A 19,243-nucleotide genomic window follows, 5' to 3' on the forward strand; every position below is an offset into this window, starting at 1 on the left:
ACCTCACCCCGAGGCATCGGGAGCTGCACAAAGTCATTCCGAATAACGGCGCGCAGATTGGCACTTCCAGTCCTTGTGGCCCAAAGGTGGCGTGGCCAAAAGTGAACTCAGAGTGCCAATGGTAAGCCGGAACCAGAGATCATGGTTCCCAAATGTCAGGTAAGACCGGACTCTTCACATGCTGGAGAGTTCCCTAATGGCTTGGTTTCGAGCATATCGTCGTCATCTGCCAGTCGTAAGCAGCAGTAGCTACCTACTCACTTACATAGAAAGCCTTAGCTTGTGACATGGCTTCCTTTACCCCCGAGACAAGACCGTGACCCTAAAGTGTGGGGGATAGGAAGTTGGTGCACCAGTCCTATAATTTCCACGGGTAATTCCGGGCCAAGCCTGGGGTCGTTCTTCAGCCGAGGTCTTTTCTCCGTCCGTCAGTGCCGACAGTTGTTAATAGCAAGGAAATGTTCATCCTATGTGGGATGGATAGTTAATTACAGTCTGAATATGATAAAAGGAAAAACAAAAGAAAGAACTATGTCTCTCATCTTGTGACCCTCAGGGATTTTCCCCTTTCCAGCTAGTATGTTACCTTTTCGTTGCTTCCTTTTTTGCAAGTCACGGGGTTAGGCATGTTCCCCTCTCCTGAAGGTTTACCCCACGGTTCATGATTTACCCACGCCCCTCGGAGGTCATTCTTCCGAGCATACACAACAAGATTATTAAGAGAATTTAACTTATGGAAGAAGACCATAAGAATCTTCGAACTGCGAGGAGATATGTATTCCTTGGTATAGGCATGTCCCAAAACAGACGAAAATAAACGGTCAAAAATAAAAAAAAAAAAAGATAAAGAGAAAGAGGGGATTAACCGATAAGATAAAAATACTATAAACAAGGGAAAGCGATCGCTCCCCCAGATCTTCACATGTCAAAGTATAACTGGACGGTTAGTCAGTAGATTGTTATTAGTTTTAGTTAACTAACCTAGCATATGATCTCTGCTGTTTCGATGATTCATCGCTCTATTTACCCTAAGTAGTGCGGAGGGTCTTCCTGTATAGTCCCTATCATGTTCTTTCCTGTCTTGTTATGTGATTCCAGCCATGGCCATATCTTATGTCTGTTAATGGTGGTGTGGGTTTGTCCATCGGAGAGACATGTACGTGCAGTGTCGGAGTAGGAAGGACTTAGTCGCATAGTGGTACACTTCATGTACTACTAGTAGTATATACTACGTGTCAGGACCTGAAATCCAATCTTCTCCGATCTGAGTCTTGGACTTGAGACTATGTAAGAGTGCGGGACATAGTAATATGCAGCCTTATCTGGATAGACCCTGAGGTATAAGTTACTAGTAATTCTATCGGTAATATACCCCAATAGCAACTATAAGAGACTCATCATACTATAAACATTCTCTATAGATCTGTTGGTGTAGACGAATAGTGGCGTGACCGACAACAAAACCGATGCCAAGGATGAACCGGTATCTTTAATCCTAATAAGCCTATGGGAAAACCCCACTATGATTCGAGGGCCCTTCAGGATGGATCGATTTCGCTGGTTCAGATGTCGTGTTTCCTCATTATCGCTAATAACTGTATAAATACTAAATGAATACTTTCATACCTTTTTAAATCTATTCTATAGGTTACGCTGCACCGCGCTATTGATTGTGGTCCAAACCCCGGATCGCATCAAGCAACCGGTAAAATGGACAATCGTTCAGCCTATCAGTTTATCAGCCCCCCCAGCTCGGACATGAACCGAGTGTTCTTTTTTTTACCCTTCTTTTTTCAACATTCCACCACGCGACAATGTTGATATGTGGGATTCTTGATTTGGTTTATTCTTTTGGAGATTTGGGATCGCTTTTCTAACGTTGAAGCCAAGATATGAAAATTCCCTATTATCGGCATTTATCCCGTATGAGCTGAGCAGCAGCAGCAGCAATGTCCATATCCAACCATGACCCCACATCCACCAGGGGCATAACACGAACCCTCAAGACCATCGCCCTCTTCATCCTCCACCAATGGCTCCTCATCGGCATCGGAGCCGTCTGCGTCTTGGCCTACTATTTCCCCAATGTCGCCAAGAGCGGCGGCATCATCCGCTCCGAGTATAGCATTCTCTATGGCGCGATGGCCCTCATTTTCCTGATCTCCGGGCTCAGTGTGCCTCGAGAAAAGCTCATTATCCACCTTCTTAACTGGCGACTGCATGTTCTTGTTCAGGGTCTTTCGTTCCTCGTTATCCCGGCTTTCATCCTCGCTATTGTGCATATTATCTTGGCCGGTGACCCAGATGAACATATCGATCGCGCTCTGCTGGCTGGGTATATTTTCCTGGCTTGCATTCCTACCACTATTGCTTCGAATGTTGTCATGACTCGCTCGGCGGGCGGTGACGATGCCGCTGCGCTGGTGGAGGTCATTATTGCTAATTTCCTGGGCCCGTTTATTACCGCTGGCTGGACGGTGACTTTGCTGCCGAAGTCGGAGGAATTTGATGTATGGAGATCCGGGGATGGGGATCTCTCCGATATGTATCGCGATGTGTTCAAGCAGTTGGGTCTGGCGGTGTTGTTGCCGTTGGTGGTGGGTCAGTTGATTCGCTGGGTTTGGCCGGATATTGTGGGCAAGGTGCTGGCCAAGTATCGCATTGCGAAGATTAGCACTGCGTGCTTGCTTCTGTTGGTCTGGTAAGTTGATTGGCTTGACACGCATTAATCTCGAGACAGTAATGGTTGGCTAACTGGTGATGTGTAGGTCTACCTTCTCTTCTTGTTTCGCGACGGGTGCGCTCCAAACACTTTCCGCTTCGAGTATTGTCTTCGTGGTTCTGTTCAATATTGCGTTGTATATGTTCCTTACGGCTGTTTGCTTTTATTGTTCTCGCCCGCCGAGGATTATCTCTGGTGTGTCGTTTACGGTGAAGGGGAGGACAATCTATCCCTTCCAGCAGATGAATCCTCAGGAGACTATTGCCGTGTGCTTCTGTGGTCCGGCGAAGAGTACTGCGCTGGGCATTCCGCTGCTCTATGCCATGTGGGGCCCGCTGAGTCTGTATATCAAGTCGAAGACGTCTGTGCCTGTGCTGCTATATACCACGGAGCAGATTTGCGTGGCGCATTTCTTTGTGCATATGTTCAAGTGGTGGCATCGGCGGGTTGAAAGGAAGAGTGCCAGTGTGAGTGATGTGGAGTGTGATGGAGAGGGAAATGCAAATGAGAATGGGGAGAAGATGGACTGTCCAGTGTCTGAAGCTGCGTGCGGGACGGATCTGGAAAATCAGAGCAAAGGGGCGGGTGTGGGTTTGTCCCAGGAAGGTAATAAATAATAGTAATAAAGCATAGACAAGCATTCAGCACATAGAGTTTACATAGAAATGGAATCGTATATAACATCAAGGCAACCCGCGTGCCCCAATCACGCAGTCCGGCAAGGGGAAATGACAGGTCCCTGGCGTTTGATATCGAGAAAGGCATATAGACAAGGAAAAGAGTGCGGAATTTATTGCTCATCAAATGTAGCTCACTTTCACTCCCATCCCGACAGTCCCCTTGAGTTTCTGCCAACCGGAACCTGTTATCCTCCGGATGCGCTCCCGCACATCTTGTCGGCTTAATGCGGCTATGATGCCGAGCATGAACAAAAGCGTCCGCGCGAATGATAGTGGGTTGCCTGCGATGCTCTTGCTGACATATTTCAGGATATTGCGCACCACGTTGATCATTGCGCGTGATTGTTTGGCCCGCGCCTCGGGCTTCTCGGTCTTTTTGATATTCTTGGAACCAGGTGGTGAAAAGGCCGTCCGACCCGCGGAGGTACCTGGTTTGCTGGATTGCTTCTCTGCGAACCTCCCTTTGCCCTTAATGCTGCCATTGGGATAGGTCTTCTCTATCCCGTAATCCACCTCACTACCGCTGCGTCCATGTCCTTTCTGCGCACGTTCAGCAGCCTCGGCTTCCTCTACCCTGCGGCGTTCTTCCTCTCGCGCTTGTCTCTCTAGCTCAGCATCCTTCTCCCGCTGGAGGGCAGCGGCGCGCAGCTCCCCTTGCTGTTTCTCTTCTTTCAGGCCTTCTAGCGTCTGCAGAAATAACTCCTTCCGGTCCTCATCGAGAACTTCACTTAAGTTGATGAATTCCTGCGCATACTCCCACTCTTCGTTTGCGGGAAGAACATGTAGGGTGAATAGCTCGATTATCTTCACCCTAGCAGCCAGGTCTTTCGGGGTATCCGTACCACCATTTGCCCGCGGTGTAGATGAGCCACTAGTCAAATGGTCTGATATATCCAGATTGGGTTGTCCGTAAGACGATAGGTATGTTTCGAGCCGTTGTTGATTGAGTTTCTGTGAAGGCGAGTGTTTCAACAGGAGAGTTGCTCTGCGGTAAAAGACTATTGTCAGTAATGGAAAGTAGTCGGAAATCCGACGTGATGACTGACAGGTTATGTACGACTTCTGCATCCACCGAACCCTCCAAGCCTCTATACCCCGTCCGTACAACGGTCTCCCAGATCTCACCATCGCGAACAGTGGTCGAGATGGCCTTCCATTCTTTCTGCCCAAACAGCTTCTTGCCTTCTTCAGGTCCCAATTCGATGATTTGGCTCAAGAGTGTAATGTACAGGTTCCACACTTTAATCCGCCAGGTCGGCCCAGCCGAAGCAACGGGCGCGACGGAATCATCGCCATTGACGAACGGCTCGTCGGCTCCCCTGACCACTGTAATCGCAGGCTCAAGGGCCGAAAGTGCTTCTTGTAACCGTAGTGTCAGGAAGAGGTTTGATGCCTTCTTGTATGTTTTTGAGCAAAGCTTGGAGGGAGACAATGAGGATGTGGACGAGGAGAGGAGTTGCGACTGGGACGCTGACATGTAGGAAGCATCGTCGGCCATTGTTCACCGCCAGCGGAAAATGCGACGGATCGGAAAGAGGAATCAAAGAAGGGAAATCGAATGGAACGTGCGCGGCTATCAATAAAGACAGAAACTGCACGAGGGATAAATGGGTGCGATAGAATTGGAGCTCTGGGTGGTTGGGACGGTAGAGGGAACAGCGTGACACTAAGTTGGGCTAAGAACAATGCTTGGACTGGAGGAGTTTCAGCATCACCTCGGCTCATGCGTTTCGCTGGCCGAGAGTCTGGGGTCTGATGTCACGGGACGCCGCTGTCGGAAATTCCCCAAAATAGACTCTCCGCGCCTGAGGCCTCCAGGCACAGCTCCAGTCGCGTGAATCCAGTGACGATCTTCCCCTCTCCATCATTCAATCCATTCATGAATCTTGCTGGAATACGTTGCTTGTATCTCGGCTGTTTCTTCTCTGGTATTGCAATGCAACCGGGTCTAGAATCTTCCGACTTTTATGACAAGCTTTTGACTACGGATCTCTCTGTATTCTTTGTTTAGGCTGATCCACTATCTACTACTCCGTCCTGATTCACCTAACTATTAACACAATAGCCAGATACGCATCCCTTGTATCTGCCTTAACTTCCACTGTTCAAGTTTATATATAACTGACTCTCCTTTGCACGGTGCTACTGCATCGTTGAACTGCCGAAAACCATGGATATATCCGCCCAAACATTCTTCTACCACCTGCCCAGAGTATTGGATGACCTGGCATCCTGTTGTTTCGTATCTATAGACTTTGAATTCTCTGGCATCGCCAAAGGCCTTGGACCTTCTCCCAAGAGCAGAAGCACCTTGCAAGAGCGCTATGAAGAAGTCAAGAATTCTGCTGATCAATACCAAATACTACAAGTTGGCTTGACTATCTGCCATGAGGATCCGGAGACAGGTTAGACACACATGTCCACCACTCCAGGTTGATGTGTTAATAGCGCAATCACAGAAACGTACACCTTGAAGCCGTATAATCTATACTTGAGCCCAATCATCGACCGGAAGCTGGATCTAGACCGAAATTGTTCCTTCCAAAGCAGTGGTATGCTCGTTTCAAAGCTGCCCGCATCCCGTTAACCTAATACGATCTACTTAGCCGTCGAGTTCCTCCTGGAAAACAAGTTTAGCATGGAAGACCTGTACAAGAATGGCGTCACCTACTTGTCGAGAGATGAGGAAAGTCGAATAATGGCCAGAGTCATGCAGAGGAATGAACGCACGACAGCACGCAGCTCCCTGGATGTCGCAGACCATGAGCATGAGTCTATAGCCTTTCTAAAGGATGCTCGCCGTCTTGTAGATGATTGGCTGGCGCTTGGTAAAGTAATAGATTCGGTCACATCTAGTACTGCTTTTCTGACCGTGATAGCAGGCCCGGGAGAATTACCTTAATATCCCGCCACCTCGGCCTATTAATGGGCCAGCTCCACCCAATCACCCCAAATCCATGCCAACAGACCTCAATAGGTTTCAGAAGAGGCTTGTCCATCAGCTCATCGAAGTGGAGTATCCGAATTTGGTGACTGTCAGTAGGCCGGGATTTATACAGATAATCGACTACGACGAACAGCGCGAGAAGGCCGTTCGCAATCAGAGGGTGAAATGGGTACAAGAAAGGATCTGGAAACAGACTGGCTTCAGATGGATCGCGGAGGCGCTAGCTGGGGGCGATCTGACCAACCTCGAGCCTTTCTGCTTCATTAATTTGATGTCGTCTTCGAAGGAGAACCCCCAAAGTTCCCTTCAGGACTTCTCGCGGAGGGTGAAGCAGCGTTTGCAGAAGAATAGACCTATTCTCGTGGGCCACAACCTCTTCACGGACCTGATTTACTTTTGTCGGTGCTTCTTTGGGCCTCTCCCGGACCGCGTGGAGGATTTCCAAGCCATGGCTCACAAGATGTTCCCGGTGTTGATGGATACAAAGTATATGGCTACACACAACTGTGGCTCCATTAACCCCAGGTCTTCCCTGCAGGAAATTAATGACAGCCTCGCTGCACAGCCAACACCAGCAATAAGTAGGTCAATGGCTATGTTGTCGTTCCTCACTAATGTCGATCAGGTATACACCCTCAGTTTACCAAGTACAATACGCGGGCAATTGATCACGAAGCCGGCTTTGATAGTTTGCTCACTGCCCAGGTCTTCATAAAACTTTCTGCCCAGCTCCGAGACAGGGGAACTTCTGGAATTCCGCCAACAGTTCCAGAGACGCCTCAACCCAGTGGAAAGTCCAAGGAGCCCACGAAACAGGTCATCGGCGACTTCGAGGCTACTGTCGTCCTACCTAGAGGTCCCAAGTCGAACAACGTCCGTATTATGTTCGGCTCTATCGAAGTTGAAAAAGTCGTCCAAGACAACGGCAGCAAGGACGCTGGCGAGGTAACCAGAATATCCCTAACACCTCACGACTCTCCTGAGACACAGAAGAAAGCCGACGAGGGCCGATTGATTCCACGCTTAGGCGCGCAATTCTGGGACATTTATGGAAACAAACTGCGCGTCTTTGGTACAAATGAGAGAGTATGCCACATTGGCTAAGCCCTCTTGAAAGCCAGTCTACACACTGCATTAGGACTCGCCTAATGAGCGTTGACCACTCACTACACTCCATGAATACGATAAAAGTAGCTCCTAGATACCAGAATACCTAGTTTGCATGATTAAATAGCAACAGCTACAGTCTCCATAGGAGAAGCCGTATGAATGAATGTATGCAGCGTCTATCTAACAGTACGCCTTGATTTGAGAAGGTACCGCTAGCGAAAAATGGCCGCAAAAACCGCTCTGAGCACCGGAAAATGATCGACTGGTCGTGGTTACTCAACGCAGTGATGATAAGGAAAGGTGCCGTAGAGAAGAAAAGAACAGAAATGGGCCGCACTGCAGAACTTTTAAACCACGCGGAATGATGGGTCACATGACATACTAGCCCGGTCGGGCCTAGCTCCGTCCCGACGCTCCCTCGCAGGTGACCGCCAACTTTTCTCGCTATATCGTCGGCCTCCGGACCTGTTGACAAGTACCCCAGCATATAACCAACACATTTGGAGATGTCGTCAGGGTCCAATGGTGCCAGGCGCGTAGCGTCGCTTTTGCGTACGTGCTTGCCGATCTGAAATTATCAAAACCAATGCATATCCGTACTGACTGCTCCAGGGCCTGCGATCTCCGATCCTAGAGTGTGCAGAAGCTGTCAAGAGACGCTTGTCCGCCGCAGTTACGCCACGGCCTCTACACAGGCTTCCGCAGAAACTTCCTCCACCGCCGCATCAGCCTTCCCCGTCGTGAAGCCCACCCATACCATCAAGGCCGGCGTGGTCCTCTCCCGTCCCCCTCAAATCACCCGCGATCTTACCGATTTCGAGAAGGCGTACTATTTCTACCAGAAGCGATTGAACGAGCGTCTCCAGCTACCTTTCACGAAATACTTCTACTTCAAGCGTGGAACGCCCGCCGACGAGGACTGGAAGCGCAAGATCCGCGAGCGTCAGACCCCCGCACGCGACATCGGCAAGTACAACCCGTACTCGAAGGAGGCATGGAACGATGAACTCCTCGTTGGAGCCGTAGAGTCGGACCCGGCCCACCAGGTGGAGATGCTTGTGCAGGATGCGGAGTCGACGGTCAATGCCACTTCCCAGGATACTAGCAAGAAGGAAGAGATCCCGAGACCCTTCCCCCGGGTGACGGAGGCGGACCAGAAGAACGATCAGAGAAGCCTCAACCGGGCACTGCAGAGGACTCTTTATCTCCTTGTGCAGTCCAAGGATGGTTTCTGGACGTTCCCCAGCTCTCCCATCGTGGCTGAAGAGACTCTCCGTCAGGTAAGTTCTGCTGACTCTGCTCAGTGCATCAGCAGTGGCAGCAGCGCTAACGCTATTTGAAAACAGGCCGCCGAACGTACCCTCGAGCAAGCCGCCGGTGTCAACATGAACACCTGGATGGTCGGCTACCACCCCGTGGGCCACTACGTCTACAACTTCCGCAACCCGAGCAAGCTGGCAACCGGCCCCGCAGGCGAGAAGGTCTTCTTCATGAAGTCGCGTATCATGGCCGGCCAGGCCGATCTTTCCGGAAACGCCCAGAACCTGACCGACTTCAAGTGGCTGTCGAAGGACGAGATTTCGAAGTTTGTGAAGCCGCAGTACTACGCCAGCGTCAAGAACATGCTGGCCGATCGGTAAGCCGGTGTTCCTTAGGTGTGATGGAGTAGTAGTGTATGGATATGGATAGTTATCGTTGTGCGGACTTGTTTCTTTCCCCGAGGGGATGTTGCCCTTGGTCGGTAGTACAGCAGGTCTGAGTCTTGCATATATCATCTCGTCGGTCATGTATAACTAGCTTTTATTGTTCTCTTTTCGCTTTCTATTTGCAATAAAGACCTTTCTTGTTCCTAAGACTATCCCGAATCAACCGAACGCCATGCAGAATTCTTCCCAGTTATAGTGGCAAAAGACAATAAGTAGGTATCTTAAATGCAGAAAAGAAAAAACTGATGACTACTTCAAGTTGAACTTCTGCCCCGTAATCGCAGGCTGATTCTTCGACGAACTCCCCGTCAACCCCTTCCCACACATCGGACACGCTACACAGCGTTAGCTCGTAATCCCCCAGCCATATGAACTAGTAACAATAACTGAAAGTAAATAGGAAAGAAAACGAACCATTCTTCTGATACGCACACCGCTGACAATACTTCCTCCCCTGCTCCGTTTTGGTTTTGCAAACCTCACAGGAGGAAGCATACGCCGCGTAGGGGTTCTTGGCTTTGGAGCTGAGGAGTTTGCTCTGGCATTTCATTAGCATAACTATCATCATAGCGTCATATAGTAGTAACAGTAGTAGTAGTAATAATAATAAGAAGAAGAAGAATACCTTCCCAATCCCCGTAGTCCCCAACGTACTAGATTTGGCTTTCCCTCCAGCAGCTCCAGCACCAGCACCACTGCTACTGCTGCTGCTACTACCACCGAGCGTTGTGGCTGGTGAGCCATAGTACATTTCTGTTTTGCGTTTCACGCCGGGAGTGGCGAGCTCCGTTTGTTTGAGTTTCTTCTGGCATTTGGCGCAGACCATTTTCTCTTGCCTTGGTTCTTTTTATTACTTTGGTGGGGGCGGGGGAAAGAATGAAATGAGTATGAGCCGTTATATGTTGAGTTGGTGGAAGGTGGTGAAAGATATGATGGGAGGGAGTATGTCGGGATAGGAAGTAGTATTGGATGGATTGGTGGGTGGAGAGTATTGGAGGGATGATGACGCCAGTTGCTTGGTTGGTAATGCTAAACTAAACTGCACCCGGGTTTTGCGTGGTGGTGGGGTGTGGGGTGCCGTAGTTGGGTTGGGGGTATACATATCTACATTGGATAGTTACGGTGGGTGGATGTTGGTTTCGTCGGTTCATTATTTTGGTTTTGAAAACATCTTTACTTGTTGTGGGAAGTCATCGAAAATGTTGCTATGTAATGTAATTGGTTTGGTTGGGTAGGATCCCCTACTCTCAGCTGGTCAATACAATATTAATATGTACTGTCATATGATATCCGGTAGCAGTGTCAGTAGTGTCAGATGTATTAGTCGAGATGATCATCAGAGTACTCCAACGAGCAGCACTGTACTAGTTGTCCACGGTTAAATAGTACAAGGTTCTCTGCAGGGTGTGCTGCAGTCTGGCTTGAATCAGTCACAAAAAGTGTTGGACCCATGTTATATCCTCACACATCCCGCCGATCCGTGCATATATCAGTCCGGAACATTGTGATTCCATGTTGCATTTGGAATGTCGCTGCAGTTGAATGTATACGGAGTGCTTCAGAAGAATAGGCAAAATTTGCCAAGTGTACAAGAGATGCCTATACATCTAAAATGTCTGCTTTGATCTTAGTATAGCTCCAGATGTCCTTGACCATTAGTAACACATCAAGGGTGAAGAGGCGCAGCGACAAGTCGTCGATATGCCTACTTGCTAGTTATTATAATCCAGAAATTAGGCGAGAATAGACAGAACATCCGAAGTCCATATTGAAATCCGGCCGGTATGAAATGCCGTCCGGCTTTAGTTTCATCGGCTGGAAAAAGCACGTTAGTAATCACAAGCACATTGCAATACCGATCGATCTGTATAACTGGGATATGCCCTTGGTTTCTCAGAAAAGCTCACCGGGTGCGAAGGATCAAGTGCAGACAGCATAATCCCTCCACACTCCAGAGCAGTATCAAGTGCCAGACAGGGCGGAGGTCTAGCGCTTTTATCATCAAGTTGGGCGCCTGCCAACACCGACTGTCGCCCAAAGAGTGGCAGGTGGGTTTATAAAGCTAGCCTTCAAAGAGGGTATAGACAAAAAGCTAACAGCCTCGTCAAGAGGATCACGCCTTTTTCGCCCAGGCGCCTCGGATCGTGACAAGTCATAGTTCGACGGGTATTCTCCAAGTCACCATGCCTTAGCCCCGAATAAGGCCAATGACGGTGTGCTGCCTTCGGAAACCAAGAACACCCTGCACCTGCAGGTAAGCATATTAACCATTTAATATCTGGCCGCATTTCTTCAGGCCTCGGGGACGTTCATACATAGGATGGTGCATTAGGCGACAGCGATGCAGCCCTTTTGATTCATGACCAATGTTTCGAGGTACGGGCGCGATGGTGTGCACAACCATCCGCAACCCGAAAAGGCCACATGCGTATGCCTCCCGGACGGCAGTAAGCAGGCCAAAATAGAATCACGGCTGACTGGCCATGGAAGACGGGAAGAAGAGAAAGCAAGTAGATAAGATGAGCGGTGGTTTGCTGACCATCGTGGCCTCCGAGTGGATGTGGCAACAAATTGCCCGTCTTAAATCCTTCTCGTTCGCACAACCCAACTTTCCCTCCACTTCGGCTTCAGCTCTTCCACGACATCCTCCCCCTCCAATTCTGACAGCCAATCCCCGACCCGCTTGGGCTCTTGAAATTTACGTGCAGATGGGAGCTGGACATTCAGCTGCCCTGAACAAGGCGACCCTCCCTCCCACAACTCAGACTTGCGTGGTTCTCCCCAAAAAGCTGTTTGTCTCCCAAAGCTGCAGGATGACCCGCCACTCCTGAACTGGTCTGCATTGGACGGCGAGTTCCAGAGCCCAGACTGGAATAGCAAACCTGCAAAGACGGGAACTCTTCGCCATGCACCAGGCAGGGGAAAGTAAAGAAGAAAAGTAAATAAGGAAAAAGCGAAAAGCGCAGGGCAACCAGAAGAGAACGGCACAGAAAAGCAAAGAAAGGAAGGAAGATGCAAGCACGGGTCGCCGTGCTACCCAGGTTCCTGGATACTGTCGAGCAATGATCGCCTGTTCCAGCGCCATGGTTCGTCTGGTTGGACATCGCTCTTTCTGCCCAGACCATCACCCTGGGGCCAGCTCGCTGGTTCCCTGACCTGACTCTTCTATAAAGCGGCCCTTCAGGTGGCATCGCCACGGGCTGGTTTCTTTAGCTGGGATGTTGTCAGATCACCGCCAGTCGCGTTGGACTGGCTATAAGTTATTGTTCTGGTACTGTTCGTGCGTGTCTCAGCGCACAGCCAGCTAACTGTACGTCTCCCATCCTCGCCTTACCAACCCCCCTCGGGGCATCTCCTTTTCTCTTAAGGACTCTTTTCAACTGACCCTGACATAGTCTAGCGGTTTTCAATCATTTGTGTTTTTGCTTTTCCCCCCAGACACTACTTGGGCGCCCGGACCAGGCTTGGTTTGCTACTAGCTTATTGATTACCGACTCCTTTTCCCTGCCTTCACCTTTCTTTTTCGAAGGCCCCAGAACGGCAGGTTGACGTTGAGCACGTCGTCAAGAGGTCGGGAATCCCTTGCTTCAAGGTGGAATCGGAACTGAATCTTGCCCACACCGCACGCTTCTTTTCTCTTTCATCTTCCATCCCTCCACCTCAGCGGGCATCGCTCATTACCCTCCCACGAGCTGTCCGCCCAAAGTTCTAAGTGCAAACCTAAAGTAAGGATAAGAGGGCCCTTGAGTGACTCGCCTACTTAGTGTCATCACGGTAGCACGGAAGATTCGCGCAACGAACCAGGGGAACGTCTTTTAGTGGTTACTCCAGTGGTCGAAGGAATCGAGAGGAGATAAGGAAAATGCCCCCCAGCAGTTCGTCTTTTACGGCGCTGAATCTGCCCTCGACATTTTCGCTACCGCCATGCATGGAATACTTCACCCTCACCGCCGGCCCAAATACGGACCTTTGGCGTAAGCCACCGGACCGGGATACTGCAACGGCTCCTATCGTGTTTACATCCTTGCGGAGCCCATTTGTAATTGCCGAGGTCACTGTCACGGCCGACTGGGAAATGGAATGGGACCAGGGTGGTCTGGTGATCTTTGCCGGAGCTGCGCCGCAATCATTCTCGTCAGACAGTACTCCACGATCGGGCCGCCCTGGGTACCCTCAACCGTTACGACCCTGTAAATGGGTCAAGGCCGGGATGGAGTTCAGTTCGGGCACGATGAACGCATCGTCGGTAAGCGCAACCTCCGACGGCGCGGACTGGTGTCTCTCACCACTGTCGATCCCCGATCGCGGTCCATCGGCCATGCATTCGTTACGGATCAAAATGGAACGAGTCGGACTTTCGCTCTGGATATGGTACCAGGATCCATCAGCGGTGCCATATGCAGCGAGCCCGGCGGCCGTGAGCAGCACGTGGAAGAAGCTGCGGGAAGTAACATGGTTCTTCTACGGGGTAGAAGACAAGTTCGTCCACGTGGGCGTCTATGCCAGTCGCCCGCATAGTCTGCCTCGCACCGGGACGATGTGGGCGATGGCCAATGGTCCCGGGGTGGCCGGATCGGCGGCGGCATCAGCGAACGAAGGGTTGGTGGTCGAGTTCGAGGATCTGGAGATATTGTAATTTTTTCTGTCTTATCTCGTCTTAGCAGCATTGCTTTGGTTCCAGCTACGAGCGACCATTGAACGCTTATGAGTCGATGAGCTTTCTTTCTCTTTGGACTTTTGGGCTGGTTAGGTTCAGGAGCCTGGTGCATTGCGGGAGATAGCGAACATGGGTTTATGTTATGGTTGGAGCGATTGCTGAGACATGAGCATCGGTTGAGTTTGGCTGTTCAACACTTATCGATTTAATGAAGAGGTAATATGGTATTTTCTTTCATACTTAGGTATACCCACGAAGCAGAGCAAGTCGATCCACTTTATACAACGGTTTAAATTTCACGTATGACTACTCGAGAACCAGGAGACTGCCTCGCCCTGAGAGCTGAGCTAAGGAGACGAAGATCATAAGATCTAGACCCGCCCTTCCTACTATTGTAATCCTACTACACCAAGTACTCTGTAGTATTTTTCAGAGAAAGCAACACATGCTAGTCATGTGACTCAACTAAACTATGCTCGCCTAAAGTTATGGATTCTCTCCTCTTCTCCTACCAGTATTGTCTGTTATACTTCCTGGATACAGATATCATCATAGCAATCCATTTGCGGGGAGCGTCAGGAATCAGTTTCGCAAGGACAATTACCATACTACTCTATGATAATTCCCACATGCTTCGGAAGAAGACAATAAAACCTCAAGATTCCTGTTTAGTGCTGGGGTGAGGTTGACACAGTATGCGGGGTTACTCCGAGCCCTTCGGGGTTTCGTGGGAATGATGCGCGAGAGGCGACTACTTGCGGTTTGTTGGCATGCATGCATCACACATATATATTTCTATGCTTTCTTCAGTCACTTTTTGTTTCACTTTCCTCCTTTCATCTTCCCCGGCCATGACCAGCCAGATCTTGATTGAAACCCCTACAGTTGAGCAACACTCAACTGGGTTCGGCATTGGAACTGCGACTCCGCGTCTGTCATGGCGATTGCTCACCACCGACAGTAGTCCTCGCGACTGGGAGCAGACGGCCTACGAAGTGGAAGTTGTTCGTCCCGGATCTCGAGAGGAAACCTACCATGTGAACAGCAATGCATCGGTGCTGGTCCCTTGGCCCAGTGGCCCACTACAATCCCGGGAAATCGCACAGGTCCGTGTTCGGGCATACGGGTGCAGCGCCGGCGAGGAGCAGCAGGGTGACTGTGCTACCGCTTGGTCTCCCTGGCGGACCATTGAGTGTGGACTACTCGACCGCGCTGACTGGGTAGCCCGACCTATTGCCAGCCCCGAACATCCACAGCCAGATAATCCATTGCGGCCGGTGCGGTTCCGGAAGGAATTCCAACTTCCTGCAGCGAGTACCATCGACAAAGCCCGACTCTATATCACCAGCTTTGGAGTATACCGCGCCTTCGTCAACAGGCATCGGGTGGGGGATCAGTGCCTGGCCCCCGGGTGGACCAGTTATCGCCATCGCTTGAACTATCAAGTGTTCGACATCGCGCCTTTCCTGAATGCTGAAGGCCCTAATGTCCTTGCGGTAGAGGTTGCAGAGGGCTGGTACGCCACTCGTCTCGGCTTCCTTGGTGGGCGAAGACAGCTGTATGGGGATCGACTGGCCGTGTTGGCCCAGCTGGAGATCCAACTTGGACCTAAGGGAGACCGATTCTCCATGTGTACTGATAGCACCTGGACATGTACTCCCAGTGCCATCATCCGGAGTGAGCTCTATGACGGCGAGGTTTACGATACCCGTGAAGAGAATCCGACCTGGAACTCCTCGCGCCTTGACCAGGCCTCTCGCTGGGTGGCCGTCCGGGAACTTGACTTCCCAACCGCGGCCTTGGTGGCACCGAACGCTCCTCCAGTCCGTATCACCGAGGAGATATCTCCAGTCTCCGTCCAGATGACCCCATCCGGTGCCACCGTCATCAACTTCGGCCAGAACCTGGTCGGTCGACTTCGCGTGCGCTCGTTGAACAAGCCCTCGGGCTCTCGCGTTTCCTTCATCCACGCCGAAGTGCTTGAGAATGGCGAGCTCGGGGTTCGACCCCTGCGACATGCCAAGTGCACCGACGAAGTCATTCTAAATGGTACAGAGCTGGTAGATTGGTCGCCTCAGTATACATTCCACGGATTTCGATTCGTCCAGGTCAATGGTTGGGATGAAGAAAGCGATGGATCACTGCTCCTCAACATCAAGGCGCGTGTGATGCACACTGATATGACCCGCAGCGGATGGTTTTCCTGCTCGCACCCTATGGTCAATCAACTCCACACCAATGCCTGGTGGAGTATGCGTGGGAATTTCCTGTCCATTCCTACAGACTGTCCCCAGAGGGATGAACGCCTTGGCTGGACCGGGGATATTCAGATTTTCTGCCCATCGGCCAACTTCCTCTACAATACTGCTGGCATGCTGAGCGACTGGCTGCAAGATGTCGCGGCCGAGCAGCTGAGGGAGAAAGATGGCTGCGTGCCTCCATTTACAGTCCCCAATATCATTAGTGAGACCCTGTGGCCGCATACGCCGCAGGCTGTATGGGACGATGTGGTGATCCTAACGCCCTGGGCCCTCTACCGGTCGTATGGGGACAGTGAAATTCTCCGCCGTCAATATGAAAGCATGCTCGCCTGGATCGATCGCGGCATCCGTCGCGGCTCAGATGGACTCTGGGACCCTGAGCTTTGGCAACTGGGAGACTGGTTAGACCCAACAGCGCCGCCCGAGGAACCAGGGGATGCACGCACCAGCGGAACCCTCGTTGCTGATGCCTATCTCGTGCACATCACCTCGGTGATGTCCGAAATCAGCCAGGTCCTCGGCCAGAGCCAGGATGCCGCACGGTTTAAGGCGGACTATAATCGACTCAAGGCGAGGTTCCAGGCCAAGTATATAACGGCGACTGGGTTACTAGTCGCCGATACCCAAACGGCGCTTAGCCTTGCCATCGTGTACGACCTTCACTCCACCCTTGAAGCAGCGCAAGCTGCAGCATCACGTCTCGTCCACCTCGTCCGGCTCGCCAAGTTTCGCGTCGCCACCGGGTTCGCGGGCACTCCAATCATCACGCATGCTCTCACCAAGAGCGGACATCCCCAGATCGCCTACCGGATGTTGCTAGAGAAGTCTCGCCCATCGTGGATGTACCCCATCACCATGGGAGCGACGACCATGTGGGAGAGGTGGGACAGCATGCTCCCCGACGGGTCCATCAACCCTGGCGAAATGACCAGCTTCAACCACTACGCCCTGGGCTCGATCATAAATTGGCTGCACTCCACCGTGGCCGGCGTCAGCCCTCTGGCTCCAGGTTGGAAACACAGTCAGGTAGCCCCGACACCTGGGCCTACAATTCACTCTGCCGAAGCCATGTATGACACTCCTTATGGGCGACTAGAATGCCGGTGGTCGATCGAGACTGATGCAGACCGCTTCCACATGGACCTGTTGATACCGCCCAACTCTCGTGCGCGCGTGATCTTGCCGACTCGGGAGACGTTATCACAGCCCGTTGGTTCTCGTGAAGACGGAGGCTTTTGGGTAGGTTCGGGGCGTCACAAGTTCTTAGCGACCTTCGAGTGGAAGGACTACACTAGGGACTGGCCACCGAAGCCTCTGATTCCGATTATGCGTAAACCTGAACCGGAGGATATTGCCTGAATTTCCTCTACTATCTAGAACATCTCGACCTCCTAAACACAATGAAGGCAGGCACCCCAAGTGAAAGATAGACGTGGTATACCTGACTACTAGGCACTAACTAGGTTTTGATATAATGGAGGGTATAATATATAATGCTAGTTACGTGAACAGCAAAGTCCTATATGTCAAAGGAGGAGTAGTGGTGAGAGCTGATGCATGTTCAGTAAGTAACCAGTGTGTAAAAGCTCTCACGTGATGTTCTCACCAAAGCCGCATCACTTGCAGCAAAGCACTTCGGTGGGGTTAGTATTCACTGGAGAGAGAGAGAGAGAGGGAGATATGAGTGTATCGTATTGGGACCATTCAGACCCCAGTGTGTCAGTCAAAGGTCATGATGAAAGAGAAGACTAAACCGACCAGATCCGACTCGGCCGTTAGACAGAATGATATAATACCGACAACTGACAGTACACAATACCTCCATCTGCAGAGTCCTAGGTAACATTATCTCATAGGCATTCAGATGATACTATGACCATCATAGTGGGTACTGTGAACTACTATTCTGATTGTTTGTTTATTTTTACCTATTGATCCAACAGCCTAGAAACTAATCCACATACAAAGAAGCATCTACTACATAGTAGAAATCTCGGCTTGAGTATTACTGCTAGGATCCATGTGACGATCCCGCGCCGCTAAGGCATCTTCGATTCGCTGCCCGAGGCTCGAGCTCCTCGCAGATATGTGAACGAGGCAAGCGGACTCCGAGAAAACCCCAACCAATCATGGATCTGATTGGGGGAAGGAAGCATTAGAGAGATAGTAAAAAAACGAAATAGAGTTTACGGACTTGACTACACACTTTTCTTACTCGCTGTTGAACTGTTTATTATCACCTCTATACTTAATTTCTATGCAGGAAGAAAAAAAGTTACCCAACTACGTCAGAATGTCAGAAATGACGACGGCAGATGTTTTGTTTTTTATGTTGCCCAGTCAGTCATGACTCAGTTGGCAATTGCCGTGATCTGGTTTCTGGTTTCAAGGCTGGATTTGGGCGGAAGGGGATACTTGGTCTCCACTGCGATTTATAATGGAATCGAAATTTGTCTGGCTGGTTTAGTCGAGGCGGGGGTTGGTTATTGGATAGGGGGAGGGACTGAGAAATACGAGTCTATTTGATGGAGTAGATGCATATACGGAGTACTATGGATAGATAGTGGATGGGGGAGAGAGAGAGAGAGGTCAATAGGGGAGGGAGGAAGCGACAGGATGAAATAGGAAAAAGGAGAAATGTTGGTTTTATGACTCATTGGATTCATTATTAACTTAGTTAGTTATGCTGTTGTTCAGATCAGTTCGTTTCCCTTCCACCGAATGGTGGTTTAGGAAATTATCGATATGATTTCTTATTCGTAGGTGCAATGAAACTTGAACTTGCAGGGCACTACAACATACTTATCTTCTACTGGACGAGAAGATCATACACCTGACCTGAAGGAACTGCGGGTTTCGCTTTTGCCAACACAGCAACCCTCCGACCCGGAAAAGTATGATGATGCTGATGATGATGATTTCTTCTTGTTATGCAGCGACTAAAGCATAACACCGGGAATTGCGGAGGCGAAAATGTAAGTGCAAAACAAATGGGGACTGGACTGGACTGGACTGGACTGGTACTTATTGACCTACATATGCTGTGCAGCGGGATTCGATGCGATCGGATCTATCTGTCTCTCCATCTATTCCCCAAGTGACTATCAGGTTTAGATCAGATTTGAGGTACTTTAGTATAGTTCCTCCTTCAATAATTGGT

The 19,243-nt window shown here is 50.4% G+C and overlaps 7 protein-coding genes across 7 annotated transcripts; 4 read left to right on the forward strand and 3 right to left on the reverse strand.

Moving 5' to 3' along the window:
* Nucleotides 1–1,949: 1,949 nt before the first annotated feature.
* On the forward strand, nucleotides 1,950–3,339 carry BO83DRAFT_315303 (uncharacterized protein; the record flags this gene model as incomplete). Its single annotated transcript, XM_025527618.1, has 2 exons — nucleotides 1,950–2,701; nucleotides 2,769–3,339. 2 exons carry the CDS (start codon nucleotides 1,950–1,952, stop codon nucleotides 3,337–3,339), a joined length of 1,323 nt encoding a protein of 440 aa, XP_025387037.1.
* A 183-nt stretch (nucleotides 3,340–3,522) lies between these two features.
* On the reverse strand, nucleotides 3,523–4,900 carry pex26 (the record flags this gene model as incomplete). The annotated part of the gene is made up of 2 exons (XM_025533356.1): nucleotides 3,523–4,387; nucleotides 4,449–4,900. The coding sequence occupies 2 exons, from the start codon at nucleotides 4,898–4,900 to the stop codon at nucleotides 3,523–3,525; spliced, it is 1,317 nt and encodes a 438-aa protein (XP_025387038.1).
* A 380-nt stretch (nucleotides 4,901–5,280) lies between these two features.
* On the forward strand, nucleotides 5,281–9,335 carry BO83DRAFT_409105 (mitochondrial 54S ribosomal mL46 domain-containing protein). Its single transcript, XM_025534106.1, has 7 exons — nucleotides 5,281–5,807; nucleotides 5,862–5,954; nucleotides 6,009–6,235; nucleotides 6,285–6,930; nucleotides 6,975–7,421; nucleotides 8,072–8,739; nucleotides 8,806–9,335. Exons 1-7 carry the CDS (start codon nucleotides 5,573–5,575, stop codon nucleotides 9,097–9,099), a joined length of 2,610 nt encoding a protein of 869 aa, XP_025387039.1. The 5' UTR covers nucleotides 5,281–5,572; the 3' UTR covers nucleotides 9,100–9,335.
* On the reverse strand, nucleotides 9,237–10,147 carry BO83DRAFT_363270 (cysteine-rich PDZ-binding protein). The gene is made up of 3 exons (XM_025529562.1): nucleotides 9,791–10,147; nucleotides 9,580–9,703; nucleotides 9,237–9,500 (listed from the first exon to the last, which is right to left on the reverse strand). The coding sequence occupies exons 1-3, from the start codon at nucleotides 9,989–9,991 to the stop codon at nucleotides 9,415–9,417; spliced, it is 411 nt and encodes a 136-aa protein (XP_025387040.1). The 5' UTR covers nucleotides 9,992–10,147; the 3' UTR covers nucleotides 9,237–9,414.
* A 1,490-nt stretch (nucleotides 10,148–11,637) lies between these two features.
* BO83DRAFT_58897 (uncharacterized protein) lies at nucleotides 11,638–12,481 on the reverse strand. Its single transcript, XM_025537456.1, has one exon. The coding sequence runs from the start codon at nucleotides 12,354–12,356 to the stop codon at nucleotides 11,889–11,891; it is 468 nt and encodes a 155-aa protein (XP_025387041.1). The 5' UTR covers nucleotides 12,357–12,481; the 3' UTR covers nucleotides 11,638–11,888.
* Nucleotides 12,482–13,027: 546 nt separating this feature from the next.
* On the forward strand, nucleotides 13,028–13,801 carry BO83DRAFT_389911 (uncharacterized protein; the record flags this gene model as incomplete). The annotated part of the gene is made up of 1 exon (XM_025532828.1): nucleotides 13,028–13,801. One exon carries the CDS (start codon nucleotides 13,028–13,030, stop codon nucleotides 13,799–13,801), a length of 774 nt encoding a protein of 257 aa, XP_025387042.1.
* An 872-nt stretch (nucleotides 13,802–14,673) lies between these two features.
* On the forward strand, nucleotides 14,674–17,927 carry BO83DRAFT_340333 (alpha-L-rhamnosidase; the record flags this gene model as incomplete). Its single annotated transcript, XM_025528577.1, has 1 exon — nucleotides 14,674–17,927. One exon carries the CDS (start codon nucleotides 14,674–14,676, stop codon nucleotides 17,440–17,442), a length of 2,769 nt encoding a protein of 922 aa, XP_025387043.1. The 3' UTR covers nucleotides 17,443–17,927.
* Between the last annotated feature and the right edge of the window lie 1,316 nt (nucleotides 17,928–19,243).

The sequence above is a fragment of the Aspergillus eucalypticola genome (assembly GCF_003184535.1).
Source record: "Aspergillus eucalypticola CBS 122712 chromosome Unknown BO83scaffold_16, whole genome shotgun sequence".
Lineage (NCBI taxonomy): Eukaryota > Fungi > Ascomycota > Eurotiomycetes > Eurotiales > Aspergillaceae > Aspergillus > Aspergillus eucalypticola.